Source organism: Hemitrygon akajei, chromosome 4 (assembly GCF_048418815.1).
Source record: "Hemitrygon akajei chromosome 4, sHemAka1.3, whole genome shotgun sequence".
Classification (NCBI taxonomy): Eukaryota; Metazoa; Chordata; class Chondrichthyes; order Myliobatiformes; family Dasyatidae; genus Hemitrygon; species Hemitrygon akajei.
The window spans coordinates 159,989,243-160,006,216 of NC_133127.1; the positions used below are offsets into that span (position 1 = coordinate 159,989,243).

Here is a 16,974-nt window from a genome sequence, read left to right on the forward strand (position 1 = left end):
ATGGCCTTTACTATATGCAGGACTGCGTACAATTTTTGAAGTATTGGATTTATGTTGAGAGTTATTCAGCATATTACTCCATACGCTGGCATTGAACATGGGTTTATTCTGAACACCATAAGGTGCTTATTAAGAGTATTATTTACTCAGAACATTTTCAGCATCGAGAAAAATGCATATTCTGTGTTTCTGAGTAAATAATTGTTTTTGGCCTCAATTCCATCTCCAAGCAATAGTTAAGTTTTGAAGATAGTATGTAAATTTCTATTCAATATAAGCGTGAAAAGTAAACTATATAACTCACCATTACAGGCTGGCTATGAGGATTTAAATGAAAAGCCTGCATAACTAATCTGAGTCTGGTGCTTCTGAGTTCTGGCTCTTGGACAAATGAAAGAACATCCATATGTGTGCAGTGGTAAATTCTATCTTCTCTTTTCTGTCTTAAGTTATAATACTGTGTGCCCATGTTATACCCATCACAAATATAATTCATAATATACAAATTGGTTGTGACTTTTAAGTATTTAGCCTTTCTTTAATGTCTGTCATTTACTGACATAAATTGATTGGTATTGTTGAAGTTTGTCCTCTATTAATCACATCATCACCCAATTATTTTAACCTAGCTCATGGGAAGTCTTGACACCCATGGTACTATTTGATAGTGGGCCGAGAATAAATTATTTAAAAAAAACATTCTCTGTGCCCTGAAGTAATTTTATCCTATTTTGATTGTGTATAACATTGGGTGACTGTTTAGAAATCAGTCTGAGAAGTTGTACATAACTTTGATAATCTTTGTGCCCTGTGTTTTATTTATCACTAATCTGTATCCGTACTCAGGGACATTAGTATTATGGATGTTTTAAAACTTCAGTTAATTACTCTGTCCCTGAACTGATCTATTAAAAATTATATTGTTGCACATTTTGCTGAATTAGCAAAGATATCTACTCATTTCACTTTTTATTTAGCTTCTACAGTCTGTTTTGCCATTCAGTGAGATAATGGCTGATATGACCTAGCTCCATCTATACATAGTTGCTTCAAGTTCCTTAATACACTTGTTAATAAGTTAGTCAGTCTCTGATTAAAATTAACTGTTATCCCAGAATTAACTGCTGTTTCTGCAAGTGAGTTACAGATGTAAAGCGATATGAGGAAAGATTTCCAACTTCCCTCTTGACTAGCCTGACTAATTTTTAGTCTACAGTTTTTGGTTCTAGAATCTCTAACCAACAGAAATAATTTATCTCTCTGTACCCAATCAAGTTCTCATTAATAGGTTGAAGCCTTCTATCAGTCATCCTTAATTCTCTAAAGTACAGACAATACAATATATATTTTATGTAATATTTCCTTTCTTAAACCTTTGACAGGCACAAGTCCAAATCAGTGTACCACTTTGGATATTGTTGGGGGGGGGGCATGGCAGAAGGAACCATGAAGTCGAGCAGAGCGATAGTGAAAGGTAACTTGATAGTAAGGAGTACAGTTTCTAAGGGTGCAATCAAGAGTCTAGGTGCCAGGCCAAGGATGTCTTGCAGCAGGCACTGGACATTTTGAGAGGGGAGGGTGAGGTTCATAAAGGTTGTAAGGATATAGGCAAGACCAGCGGTGAAGTCCTTCAGAGGGATTTTAAGGAGCCTGGTAGAAAGCTATAAAGCAGGATTTCCAGTGTTGATATCTCAGGATTACTACTCGTGTCATGTGCTGGTGCAGTAAAAAACATACCTGATGCAGTTCAATATGTGCTTCAGATTTATGGATTATTGGGCTCTCGTCGAAAGCAGGTGGGATCTGTACTAGCAAGATCATTTGCAGATGAACTAGAGGAAAACCAATATCTTGCTGTGAGATTTCATAGTGCTACTTAGGGTTTAAATAAACAGATAGGTAGTGGGAACCACAGCAGCAGGACAACAGGTGGTAGGGTTGAACGCAAGAAAGTATGACCAAAAAAAACTGAAAGGAAGGACTTCAAGGGCCAGGCTAATAAACGTGGTGGTACTGATGAGCTGAAATATGTTTATTTCAATGCACAAGTATTATGAATAAGGAGGGGCAACTTAGAGCCTGGATTAGTACATGAAATTACTGTGTTGTTGCCATTATGGAAACCTAGCTGTGTGAGGGACAAGACTGGCAAATTGATAAATAAAATTGGTTTATTGTTGTCACGTGGAAAAACTCACATGCACTTCATACAGATAAATTCATTACAATTCATTGAGGTAGTACAATGTAAAACAGTTAAACGAAAGGATCAGGGAATACAGATCCATAAGTCTTTGAAAGCGGCATCATAGGTTGTAAAGGGAGCTCTTGGCACATAGGCCTTCTTAAATCAGGGTACTGAGCACAGAAGTTGGGATGATGTGTTAAATTTGTATAGTCGTTGGTGGAGCTAAATTTAAGCCAATTTTGATGGCATCAGAAAGGATCTGTCAGGTGTTGAATGGGATAAGTATTTCACTGCAAAAGGACGCTCACTACCAAAGTGGGAAATCTTCAAAAGGGAAGTATTGAGAGTGCAGAGTTTGCACTTCAATTTGCTGTGTGCCGCTGGATTCCACGTTGTGTGGGAGGCTGGGCCCTCCAGTTGGTGCTGCTCTCCAGTGTTCGCTTGTTGCAAGACAAGCTGGATTGTGTTCAACTGTGGCTGTACCTCATGATATGAGGAATTGCTGCAGGCTGTTCTTTTATTTTAGTAACTGCTTTTTTTGCTATCATAATTATATGTGCTATACATGATGTGTGCTGTGTGTGACTGTGGTTTGCACCTTGGCCCCAGTGGAGCCCTGTTTCATTTGGCTGTATTCATGTATATGGTCGAATGACAATTCAACATGAACTTGAATAAAAGGCAAAGCTGACATGCTGAGGAAACCTTGGCTCTCCAGGGGTATTGAGGCTGTGGTTAAGAAGGTTCAGTCACTTGGTATTCAAGATGAAGTAGTAAATTGGATGGCATTGAGACTGGGAGATATTTAAGGGAAATTTGAGAGAGGACTTGACTCAGAGGGTGTTGCGAGTGTGGAACGAGCTGCCATTAGTAATGATGTATGTGGGGTCAATTGCAACATATAAAAGAAATACAGTTAAGTACATGGATAGGATGGGTATAGAGGGCTATGGTCTGTGTGGGTCGATGGGACAAGGCAGAATAACAGTTCTGTATGGACTAGATACAAAGGGCCTCTTTCTGTGCTATAGTCCTATATGACTCCATAAAAGTGCCTAAACAGACTAAAAGGACTATGAAATGTCTTTGGCAAGCAGGATCAAGGACAATTCCTCAGGAAGGGAGTGAATTTGTGCTTGAAGTCAGGATGTGGCAGAAGTAGTAAATAAGTATTTTGTGTCCGTATTTGTCAAGGATAAGGATGTGCTCGGACATCTGTGATTGAGGAGGGAATAGTTCTGGATCTTCTGTAAAGCATTAAGATGAATAAGTTTCCAGGGTCTGATCGCATATATCCAATAATATTGAAAGAATCTAATGAGATTGCTAAGGCTTTAACAAAGACCTTACTGTCCTTACTAGCAGCAGGTAATGTCCCAGAGAACTGGAGAGCAGCAAATGGTGTGCCTTTGTTCAAGAAAGGAAATGGGGATAATCCACTTAATTATAGGACAGTGAGCCTCATAGGGATAGGGAAGCTGTTGGAGAGATACTGAGTGATAGGATTTATGCATGTTTGATAAGGCATAGGGACAGTCAGCATGGCTTTGTGCATGATAGTTTATGCCTTACAAACTTGATTGAGTTTTTTGACAAGATGACAAAGGAGCTTGTGAGGGAGGGTAAGACGGTGGACAATTATCTATGTGGACTTTAGTAAGGCATTCAATAAGGTCTGTTATGGTAGGTTGAGTTACAGAGATCCATGGGATTAAGGGTGAGCTGCAAGTTTGGATTTGGAACTGGCTTCTCCATAGAAGACAGAGTAGTGATTGAAGGCTCTTATTCTGACTGGAGATTCATGGCCAGTAGTGTTCCGCAATGATGAGTGCTGTGGGCCCTGTGTTGCTTGTGACATGTATCACTGATATGGATGAAAATGTAGATGGGTGAATTAGTAAGTTTGCAGACGTGCAGTAGCATACAGAATTTATTTGAATGCTGAAAGCAAGAAGTTATTTAATGATGGATGTATTTACTTCTACGAAGCATGTTATTGACAAATATCGATCACAACATATTTAGTATTCATATGAAGATAGAACTTTGGAGGTTACATTGATAGATACAGATTCTCAGTGGAAATTGATTTTGGGCAGATAAAGGGGATCTGCTTATTCTCATGAAGTTGAGATAATTGGCTTCGAAGATTTGATTTTTAATTTTTATCACACAAAAATTGTTCTTTCCTCTGTCTACAGCAGTATTAGAAAGGAATTTGAAGTAATCTGAGAGTGAGAAGGATTTGAAAGCTGTAGAATGCTTTTCTTTATGAAGAGCCTGAGAGAGCACAAAGTTAAAGGATTTCCAAATGGAGGCAAATCACTTTGTTTTTAATTTGGCATTGAAGTATGACATATAGCGATGAAAAATAATTCAAATAAACATTGCCAATAAGTTGAGATATTTAATTTATGCTGATGTTTCAGACGTTTTCCTGTAATTACTGAAAGAACTGTAATGAAATGCTTAAAAGGTCAGGTTGCAGTTCTAGAAGGAAACAGAGTATTTTACCCCAGATTTTCCTACATAAGGCCAACTGTCTGGCTCTTACTGCCCATGTTCCCTATTCTTTCCAATTTAAATCTGTGAACCTATTACTAGCTGAGAAGGTCTGAAAACTAACCCTGAAAATGCTGGATTTTGACAGGGCAATGATCAGCATTATTGGTGATTTAATTGGGCCAGATTAAGCCCCACCATGAAACAACTCTTTAAAAAAAACTTAAGATGGCAACCTCACATTCTTAGTGTTACTATCTGTCATGTAGTCAGGATTTATCAGTGCTTTTAAGTATCCCTGATATTCAAAGACCTTTAAAACCTTTTAGGAATGAACTAAATAAAATATTTTGTTATTAACATTAAATTGCCTAGAATATTTTAATTTGATAAAAATTCAGAACAAACAAGATAATTTAAAAAAATGTTACACTCATCCAAGTGTTTAATAGTTGCAGTTCAGATGCATTCGTTTAAGATGGTGCCTCACCCAAAGTTAATTAGGGATGGATAAAAAATACTGGCTTTGCCTGTGATGTACTCGCATTTATAAATTTATAAGGTTCATTAGCTTAGAGTGAGACTGGGAAAGTGGAAATTAATTTGAGAGTTCAGTCACATTTGCAGACTGTGTTCAGCAAAGTGATTATCTAATCTTCCTTTTGGTGTCACCCTTGTAGAGGAGACCACTGGTCAGTGTTGAGTATGGTCTACCAATTTGGAGAAAATATTAAAACAAACATGTTTTGTTATCTGTATACTAGGTGGAAGTGAATGTTACATACAGGTTTGTTGCTATGAGGTTGTTTTCTTCAACTCTGCTGGCATAGTCATTTATTGCAATTCATTTATACTAGGGACAGTACTGGTACTGGCAAATTATTTTAAGCGGCTGCTTCAAATTACCAATGGGGCTGAGAGCCCATAAATAGATCAACAGAACAAAGACCATCATCCTCGACCTCGAGGGATAGCCACGACGAGATAACCCCTTGAGCTGATCTGATATCTAAGCCTCAGTTTAAATCTCATATTACAATTGTGGCTATATGAAGAAATATATATATATCTGAAAACTTTTTGGGATCTACTTAAGTGGTAAATCCTTTTGTTTAATTTTTATATCTTGCACTCTATCACAGTTGCTGCAGAAGTACAGGACTTTGGTGGAAAACTAGGCTTAAGGTGAGAGGGGAATAATTTAACTAGGACCTGTGGGGCAAAAGCTTTTCTCAGAGGGTGGAATAAGTTGCCAGAGAAATAATTCAGGCATGTACAATAAAAACATTTAAAAGACATTTAGCTGAGTACATGGACAAGAACTGTTAAGAAGTATATAGTCCAAATGCAGGCAAATCGGACCAGCTGGGCTGAAGGGCCTGTTCCTTTGCTGCATAATTTACCCTAGATATAAAGGTTATTCAGTAAGCTGTGTGTGCTATTTACAATGTTTTATTTCTTTCTTGGAATTGGAGTAAGTTTATTATTACATGCTGAGACAGTGGAAAGCTTGTCCTGAATACTGTTTATACAGATCAAATCATCACACAGTGCATCGAGGTAGAACAAGGTAAAATAAAACCAATGCAAAATAGTGCAACAGTGCAGAGAAAGTACAGCACAAGTAAACAATAAAGCATACGGTCATAAAGAGGTAGATTGTGAGTTCAGAGTCCATCCTATCGTACTACAGAACCTTTCAGTAGTTTTATCACAGTGGGGTAGAAGCTGTCCGTGAGCCATGTGGTGCATCTTTTGGCAGTTTTGCATCTTCTGCCAAAAGTAAATAGAAAAGCCTGTACAAGATCTGTGGGGCTTTTTATTATGCTTGTTTCTTTACTGAGACAGCAATAAGTATAGATGGAGTCTATGGAGGGCAGGTTGGTTTCCAAGATGTGCTGAGTATTGTTATTTGAGATATGGCCCACTACAATGGTGTCATCTGCAAACTTTTAAATGGTATTAGAGCAGAATCTGGTCAGACAGTCTTGAGTGTACAGGGAGTAGAGTAGGGGGGCTGAAGGCACAAACTTGTGGAGCACCAGTCTTTGCCTACAAAACAGGTTTGAAAAATAAATGTTTAGCTGCAGTTTTTAGAGCTTGTCAATTCATATTATCGAACGCTCAAAACTATATTTACTGAATTTGTTTAAAAATTCATTTGAATCTGTGACCATCTGTGATTCAGTGTAAGCACCCATTAAGGCCAATCTTTTGTTTACGTTGTATGAAATTAGTATGGTTATTAGTTCATGGGACTGTTTGGAAAGACAAGAAATACTCCTAACCATTTGTTATCCCATTGTCAGTCTGATTTGATTTGGTTGTAATTCTGAAAAGTGAATTGATCTTGGACTACTTGGCATGGTCTACACTTGTGATGATGCTTATAAAAAATATATCTTAGAAAATGAATTGGTAGCACTGTTTATTTCAGGACCATGCATTTGAAAATATGCTTTCTGTAAAGTGAAATATGATAACAATTATTTCTTGATTTATTTGAATTACTGTGAAAATTTGACCCAATGCTTGTTTGACCCAAAATGCAAAAGGCTATCTTGGCCTTTCTAGTCCGTGCCGAATGCTTACTCTCACTTAGTCCCACTGGCCCGCACTCAGCCCATAACCCTCCATTCCTTTCCTGTCCATATACCTATCCAATTTTACTTTAAATGACAATACCGAACCTGCCTCTACCACTTCTACTGGAAGCTCATTCCACACAGCTACCACTCTGAGTAAAGAAATTCCCCCTCGTGTTACCCTTAAAATTTTGCCCCCTAACTCTCAACTCATGTCCTCTTGTTTGAATCTCCCCTACTCTCAATGGAAAAAACCTATCCACATCAACTCTATCTATCCCCCTTATAATTTTAAATACCTCTATCAAGTCCCCCCTCAACATTCTACGCTACCTTCTACGTAATAGCAGGATTTAAAAAGAAACTAACTTCATTTGTGCCCCAGACTACCTGATCTACAGCATTTAAATTTTTTCCCTAATGCTCTTGGTGAGATATGAAATAGGAATACTATACTACTGTTTTCCAGGCTGAACCAATGAAAATGGACAGCAGCTTAAGTGTTCTTAAGAATAAAGGCACTGAGTTGGGCTTGAATTGAAGAAAGTAGTTGCCATGGTGATCTGGCTTACAGCTCGCTTACCTTTTAAGATCTGAGTTTGAATCATCTAATCTGATGAATGAGCTTCCTTTCTTGGTTAGTTATAAGAATGTAACAGGAAACTAGTTTTAGCAGTCTTCTGTATTTTCTTGCCCATCTCTTCTACATTTCTAATTCTGTACTTTGTCATTAACACTCAAATTGCAGTACCTTGGTAGAATGCCCCATACATTTTGAAATTCAGTGCCAAAATGTGGGGAAGAGCTGAACATTTGCATTTTATTGGTACTTTTTACAGATTGCTAATAGTGAAGTTGTCCTTGTTTTAGCCTTTCTCATTTCTCAAAACGCACCACTGAAATGCATTTGTGGCTACAGAATGGGGCTGTAAAGAGCCAATGTTTACCTAATTCTATATTATCTTTTATCCTGACGTGTTTCTTTCATCTCAATAGATTCTAAACTTCCTTACAGTACAAATCTGTGGTCAATTGCAACAAGACATCCTGACACCAGCAGTCAAATTTATCAGTAAAGCTTATTCTACCATTTTCAAGTTTATTGTTAAACACACACACACACACACACACACACACACACACACACACACACACACACACACACACACACACACACACACACACACACACACACACACACACACACACACACACACACACACACACACACACACACACACACACACACACACACACACACACACACACACACACACACACACACACACACACACCCAAAAAAAATAAAAACAAAATAATGTTCTTCTGCGTCACATTGCACCTACACAACATATATCACAGACAGGACATAAGCCAAAATATTATTGGTTTATAGAAGTTAACAAAATATAGTTCAAACTGCATGTACAGTAGTAAGGCGCAGCACCCGTGAACAGTAAACAGCTCACTCTCCTAGTGATGAGACCTCGGTAGTGGCTGGGTATTTGTTAGTCTCACAGCCTGATGGAAGAAGCTGTTACTCAGTCTGGCAGCCCTAGTCCTGATGTTTCTGTACCACCTGCTTGATGGTAGTGCGTCAAAAAGATTGTGAGATGGGTGGTAGGGATCCTCAACAATGCTTAGGACCCTTTGTCTACAATGTTCCTAGTAAATGACCCATTGATCCTCTAGGCAGTTTTTACTGTCCTTTGCAAGGTCTTGTAAATTCCTTTACAAGGTCTGTTGCCTTGTAAATTCCGTACCACACTATGATGCAGGGTAAACAGGAGACTCTCAATGGTGCTCATGTAAAAGGTTGTTAGGGATGGAGGTGGAGAGCCTTGCATGCCTCATTCTCCTCAGAAAGTGTAGATGTACCTGTGCTTTGTTGACTAATGAGGAGGTGTTACGAGTCCAGATTAGATCGTCCATTATGTACACACCAAGGACCTTTGTGCTCTTTTCTCTCTCCACAGCAGAGCCTTTTATGTACAATGGAGAGTGGTCAACATGTGCCTTCCTGAAGTCCACAATGATCTCTTTTGTGTCATTTATATTAGGGCTCAGGCTGTTGTTCTCACACCATTTGACAAGTCTTTCTACGTCCTTTCTGTATGCTGACTCATTGTCGTTGCCGATGAGGCCAACCACTGTAGTGTCATCAGTAAACTTGATGATGCAGTTTGAGCTGAATCTGGTGGTGCACCCTTCCTTTCTTGAGAGTGGAGATGGAAGATAGCCGGAATAAAAAGGAAGCGGGAGAGTTAAGACAGAGGTTGAGAGATGATAGATGGCAGAGTGAAGGGTGATGGGCAAAAGGAGCCAGATCCTCTATATCATGAATTCAAGTGCAGACTAGGTGACCCTTTTGTAGAGCACCTAAGCTCACCCTGGGCAGTGTACAACCTAATGGTATGAACATGAAATTTTCCAATTTCAGGTAATCCTTACATCCTTGTTTCCCTTTTGCTCTGCTTCCAATCCACCATTTGTCCTCCCATTAATTTTCCTCTCCTTATTTTATCCACCTACAGTCCACACACATTGTAACCTTGGCCCATCTTCCCTCAGAGTTTCTCTAATGGTTTCCATTATCACTTTATTAACTTATCAGAAGCTGGCACTTGTCTCCTTTGTCCCCCTGCTCATTACCCTGCAGCTTCTGTCTCCATTTCTCCCTTCTGGCTCTTTTTTAAAAACTTTTTTCTGCTTCCACCCATCTCTTGACTCCCCCATTTGCCCTTCCCTGCCTGATTCTTTCTGCCTTTCATCCATCACTGCTCTGGCCACCTATCACCTGCTGACCCTTGTCTTGCCCCTTTCCTTTTTATCCTTTATACCAGTCATCTTCCTGTTTCACTCTCCATCCTGATGCAGAGTCTTAACCTGGGGCACCAGCAATTTCAGATGCTATTTGACCTGCTGAGTTCCTCCAGCTGTTTTTATTTTATTAAAATCTTAGCCTCTTTTTTTTCTTTAACAATTCTTCACCCATGATCATATAATTCTGTCTGCCCAGTGATAGATTTTAAGTAATAATTTTTTCCATACCATTAAATGTCTTTTGAAAATGCAGATTATAATCAATCTATGGAAAAAAAGTACAGTTGACGTTTTGGGCCGAAGTCCTTTGGCACAACTGGACACATGCTCACACACTCTTGATCTTTTCAAGGACTTCAAGTTCCCTGGCCACCTTCATCCCATTTTTACTATGAATGTCCAGTCCCTGTACATCCCCAACTCCACCAGGAATGCCTCAAAGCTTTCTGTCTCTTTCTGGACACCAGACCCAACCAGTTCCCCTCCACCCCCACTTCCCCTCATTGGGTCTGGTGTCCAGAAAGAGACACACAAAGAGAAGGAGAGCTTTGAGACCTTCCTGGTGGGGATGTAGGTGTACGGGGACTGGACATCTATAGTAAAAATGGGATGATAGGGGCCAGGGAATGTGAAATCCTTGAAAAGCTCAAGAGCGCGAGATTGTGTGTCCAGTCCTGCCAAAGGGTTTCGGCCTGAAATGTCGACTGTACTTTTTTCCATGGATGCTGCCTGACCTGCTGAGTTCCTCCAGTTTTTGTGTGTGTTGCTCAGATTTCCAGCATCTGCAGATATTCTCTTGTTTATAACCTATTTACTCATTTTCATCCATCTTCATAATAACAGTCTTAACAAACATTATTTCCCTTTTATGAAAACATTCATTTTAACTCAACGTGATCATCCTATGATTTCGTGATTGTCTTGTTACAATAAGTTCTAGCATTTTCTAGATGACTCTTTTATGTTAATTGTTCTAGGATTGTCCGTTTTCTTTCTCCTTTCTTTTCTTTAATAGGAATTTCATTAACCTACTGGGATCATCTGGGATAATTCTAGATTGTAAAACGTTTAGTGAGATCACAGAGAAACAGAATGCTGTGGAAAAATATTAGAAGCGATTTTTAAAGATATCTTACAGTAGAAAAGTTCAAAGTAATCAAGCAACACCAACAATGGCTTTGAGAAAGAACAATCATGTTTGATCAATTTATTTGAGTTTATTGGAGGATGAAGGTGCTAAAAGAATGATTGACTAAATCTCATGAAACAAAGAATAAATTCTGAAGAGGATATAGAGTACAGAGGGATACTAATTGAGATATGTATGGCAAAGATATGGCGAATAGAGTAATGCAGGGAAAATATGAAACTATCCATCTCGGCAGGAAAAATAAATGAAATGACCAGTGTTGTAGAGGTTAATATAATGCTAGTACAGCACCAGCGACTGGGTTTAATTCTGCTGCTCTCCATAAGAGGTTTGTACATTATCCCCGTGACTGCATATTTTTTCTGCGTGCTGTGCTTTCCAATGATGTACAGGCTAATTGGGTGGTGAGAGGTTGTTGGGCAGGAGCGGTCTGTTACCGTGCTGTATCTCTAAATAAAATAAAATAATGTAAATGCTGAGTTTTTAGAACTCTATAATACAAAAGAATCTGGATGTCTTTCTTCATGATTGACACAAGTTAGAATGCTGGGACAGCAAGTAAATAGGAAAGCCAACAGAATGTTACTGTTTATTGCTTGAGGAATTGATAGATGAAAGTTTGCTTCGATTACGTAGTAGATTGGTGAGGCCACATTTGGAGTATTTGGTCTTTTTCCTCGATTTGTTAATGCATGAGGAGCAGTCTGGTAAAGCTTCTCTGAACTAATACCTGTAATGGACAGGATTTCTTGTGAGCAAAGGTTGGTCAAACTGGGCTTGTATTTGCTTTAGTTTCGAAGTGGATTTAATTAAAACATTTAAGATTCTGTGGGCCCTTGCAAGGATGGATGTGAAAAGGATGATTTGAGGGGGATGTGAGTGTTTGGAATTGTTCAAAAGGTTTCAAAGTTTTCAAAAGTACATTTAATGTCAGAGAAATGTATACAATATACATCCTGAAATGCTTTTTTTCACAACCATCCATGAAAACAGAATGCTCCCAAAGAATGAATGACAGTTAAACGTTAGAACTCCAGAGTTCCCTCCCTCCTGCTCGTAAGCGGCAACAAGCAACGATCCCCCCCCCTCCAACAAAGATAAAAGCATCGGCCATCAAGCACTCAAGCGTGCAGCAAAAGTAACAGCAAAGACACAGACTTGCAGTACTCCAAAGACTACGTGTTCACACGGTATTTGACATATGCAGATTTTCTCTCTCCCTAATAAGGGAAAAAGAGATGTCTCCATTTCACAGCGAGAGGGGAGTCAAACAACTCACTGGTTTACGATCTTAAAAATCCATTGTGTCGCTTTTTCCGAGCTCTGTGCCCAAAGATCTCTGGTCTTTGGGCACACAGCCAAAGATCTTCCAGCTCCCACGACACCCCAGTCTGGGACACCGGCCTTTGATCCACCCGTCTCCAGAGCCCTGAGATTCTGGGCTTCCAAAGGCGAGCCGAACTCTTAGGCCGTGCCCTTGGCATGTCAGATAACGGATATTCGTGACACCCCAAGAGCAGGTCCCATTCCTGCAAAGGACCAAAGTCAAGTATTGATGAAAGTAGAGTCTAAGAATATTTTTAAGGCAGAGGCTGGCGTTGGTGAGGAGATAGAAAAGCCACAATGTCAGAACAGCAGAACAGGGTGGCTGGAGTGGCCTGCATCTGTTTTTAATTTAGCTGTTTGGAGGCCAGGAGAAAATGGAAGGGGATTGGAATTTTTAGAATCTATAGAGAAGAAAACGATACATGAAGTTTTCAGTTACAGTTATACTGAGGCAGGCAGACATGAATAATTCTTAATAATGGAGCATAATCAAAATTTCAACTTCTGATAATTGTCAATCATTATTTATATCAGTATTTGGAATTCCTTGCCTTAATGCATGGGACAAATATTCTTGGAACTTCTAAACTTTAAATGTGTAATATGTAACCCATTTGGTCACATCACAGGACATTTCTGCACATGGCCTGCAATCCACTGGAATGTTTAAAATTAGCTTCTTCAATGTCAGAATTTAATTAATGATGCCTATATCATTTTCATCATAAAACAAGGAATGGCAATGTTGAATGGCATTTGTAGAGAACATAATCAGATCCAGATCCATCAATTAAAAATACTCCACTTATATGTAAAAAATCTAAATAATAAACACTAATAATTATAAATGCAGTGAACATTTAACCATTATGCTGTATCTGCATGCAGTGAAAGCCAAGAAAACTTAAAGCTATAAATACATTTTTAATTAGAAGTATTGTTGATTGATTGTGGACCAGAAGTGTTAACTCTGTTCATGAATGCTGCTTGACCTTTATTCCTAGTATCTTCTGACTTTTAGTTCAGATTTCCAGTATTTGCAATTTTCCCACCTAAAGCTTTGAATTTATTTTAACAGGTTATTTAATGTTAGCAGCTTTAATGTAATCCACATTCAATACTTCTGGCTTTATGCTAGGACTATCACTCCTAAGGTCAAGCTGTTACTTTTTAAACTACAGAAATTCCCAGTTGATTACTAATCATGTCAAGTAAAACATTTTTACAAGAATCTCCTTAAACCACATTACATTAATACTAAAAAGCAACATTTAAAGTTTACTCAAAGGCAACACGAGTGAATCTGCAGATGCTGGAAATAAGTAAAAACACAAAATGCTGGCAGAACTCAGCAGGCCAGACAGCATCTATGGGAGGAGGTAGTGATGACGTTTCGGGCCGAAATCCTTCATCAGGAGTCGACGATGAAGGGTTTCGGCCCGAAATGTCGTCACTACCTCCTCCCATAGATGCTGTCTGGCCTGCTGAGTTCTGCCAGCATTTTGTGTTTTTATTTAAAGTCTACTCACCAAAACAAAGGCAGAATATTAGCATATTAGCATCTTAAAAGAAAAGGAGTGTGGAAAAACCTTTCATATATTTGCATTTGGAGGTTGACTCTTTCAATAAAATCTACTTTCTGGGATGATTACAGCCGTTGTGTTAAATGTAGCAATTCATTTGTAAAAAGCTGCGATTACCCATAATTCTGAAATTTTGTTTTGCATTTAACTTGTAAATATTATAGTTCTGAGTTTGTAATCACCCAGTTACACAGTTAATAGTCATCCCATGAGTTACTTGATAGTTTCTGGCCACAGTGTGTCAGTGAGATTGTACTGCAGCTGCAGTGGAACCCTAGGACAATCTCTTATCAATGCCTTGGTGAATCAAAAACACAGGATTAATGCTGGTAGAATTAAATAAATTCCTTTTGATTTTTGCCTGATCTTAAATTTCTAGCTCTGTAAAATTCTTAGGTATTTAAACAAATGTTTATTTCTAGAATAATAGTGAGATTTGAAAAGTTAAATAAACTTATATTGTTTATTTAGTGAGTTGGAATACCGTGTACCAATTAGTAACCATTTCAGATTGCCTCACTATTAAACGGAAAGGGTGCAAAGGTAGTTTACAAGGATGATGTCAAAACATTGGGAAAGGTTGAAGTGACTTGGTCTGTTTCGAAGGAAAATCATCAAGTGAGCCACAAGTCACAAAATAGGAAATAGGTATTTCCAGTTGTGTGGAAGATCAATATAAGATGGATTCCAAAGTAAATGAAATGGGAAATATGAATGATGCCTCTTTTTCAAGAGAGTGACAAGAATCTGGAACAGGAGGGTAGAGGGTCATTGCTAAAAGCATTTTATGAGGAAGAATAGAAAATAGTTTGAACAGAGCATAAATGGTGGCATGCATTAGCTATGTGCAATGACCTCTTTCCAGACTGAATACAGTTTTTGGAACAGCTAGGTGAGGCATGATCTTTTTATGCTCTAACCATACACTTCACCCACAGTTCATTGTACACTTCACATCATGTATGGTTTATCAGCAAAAACATCATCTTTGATTCTAGACTGTTGCCTCATGAACTTCTGTTTATGTGAATAAACTGGTTAATGCCTTATTTTGTCTTGTGTTGCTTTGAGTAAAGAATTTTTGACATTAGGCGGAAGCTGAAATTAATGCAATCTATCAATCGTTGTCTCACTGTTTAGACTGTTGCTTGGCTCCAGCAACATCCTGAAACTGACTGACTGTGAATAGAGGCCTAGGGAAAAGCTGATGAAGGAAAGGTGGGAAGTGGTGGTTCAAGCTACTTTCCAAATTATCTGTTAATATAACTACAATCTTAAATGAAAACCTTAAATCAAAACTAGATATATGTCCTTATTATGCCTATTTCATAAAAGTATTTAACAAATGTACTTTTTTGATTTTTGGAACTAATTTATTTAAGTAAAGCATGGCAGTTGACCCAAATTATTCTTTTTCTTCCAGAAACCTGCAAACATTTTAGTTATGGGTGAAGGACCAGAACGAGGGAGAGTCAAAATAGGTATAATGTGTTATGAATTTTTCTCCATTTATGAAATGTTACTATATTCCATGTTGTAACTAACTTGGAAGTGGTTGCTGTAACCAAGACCAGAGGTTATTTAAAAACTTAAAATGTCAAGAGTTCGATTGTATTGGCTCATTTTGTTTCCTATGTAAAGAATTGTATCTCAAGCAACAGATCAGCCAACTTCAGTTCTCGTACGTAGGTAGCTCAATGGGAAAATAAAATGCATTTGCCTCCTTTCCTGTCCTGGATGGCATCCAATCTGTGGAATTTCCTGATTTTGATGATTCATAATTGCATTCAAAATAGGAAAGGATGCTGATCTGTTAGGTTTGTCTGGAGCTGTTTACTTTTGCTAAGGCAAATCCCTTCTGAGTGAATATCCACTACAGAATGAAATTCAAATATCAATTTTGTGATTTAATCAAGTACTTCACCTTTTCAAAAATTAATGGAAAATCTATGTTAGAAGTATTTCCTCAGCCCTGATATACGCACACAATTTGATACCAACACCTAACTAGGGGAATACTTGTCTATTTAAAACAAAATTAAACCAATTAGTTTATCTTGTGATGCCTAATGTTGGCATTTTGTAGTTTATTTTGGCATTTTTAAAAGCTATGTTCCAGAAATTACATTCCTAGAACAATTAGACAGAATCAGGTTTAATATCACTGGCATATGTTGTGAAATTTGTTGTTATGCAGCAACAGTACAGTGCAATATATAAGAATAAAAGTGGTAAATTACAGTAAGTATATATAAATATAGTTAAGTAGTGCAAAAAGAGAATTTAAAAGGAGTAGTGAGGTAGTGTTCATGGGTTCAATGTCAATTCAGAAACCTGATAGCAGATGGGGAAGAAGCTATTCCTGAATTATTGCATATGTAGCTTCAGGCCTCCCAGCTGCTAGCAGTGAGAAGAAGGCACATCTTGGGTGATGGGGGTCCTTCACGATGGATGCTGCCTTTTTTAGGCATCACTGCTTGAAGATGTCCTGGATGTTGGGGAAAGACATAGGTTTTAATTACAAGCCCAGTATTTAATTTTTGATAATCCTTAATCGTTGTGGCTTAAAAGAGGGATCATGTATTTGCCTATGTCCCGTTAAACTAGGGAGGGTTGAGTCAGCCCAGAGAGTTTGTGTAATCATCTTGATTTTTCAAATTTTTATCAGCTATTTGTAAATTATAATCAGACAAAAGTTTGTTAACTTCTTCTGTGAGTACATTTTATGAATATTACAAGAGTAATTTGAAAAACAAGCTGTCATATTTATTGTTTGCATGTATTTTTAGATTATCTCCTGATCAGTTAGAAGCTGCT

The 16,974-nt window shown here is 38.1% G+C and overlaps 1 protein-coding gene across 9 annotated transcripts in view; it reads left to right on the forward strand.

Moving 5' to 3' along the window:
* Window positions 1–16,974, forward strand: part of cdk8 (cyclin dependent kinase 8) — a 105,987-nt gene that overhangs the window by 58,927 nt on the left and 30,086 nt on the right. For 7 of the 9 annotated variants that reach the window (XM_073043780.1, XM_073043781.1, XM_073043778.1 and 4 more), the window contains one exon: window positions 15,581–15,638. In XM_073043780.1, coding sequence (XP_072899881.1) covers window positions 15,581–15,638 — 58 coding nt within the window. Of the gene's footprint in view, window positions 1–329; window positions 419–6,734; window positions 6,754–15,580; window positions 15,639–16,974 lie in introns of those variants that run through there. The other 2 variants (XM_073043785.1, XM_073043786.1) reach the window with 2 other exon arrangements.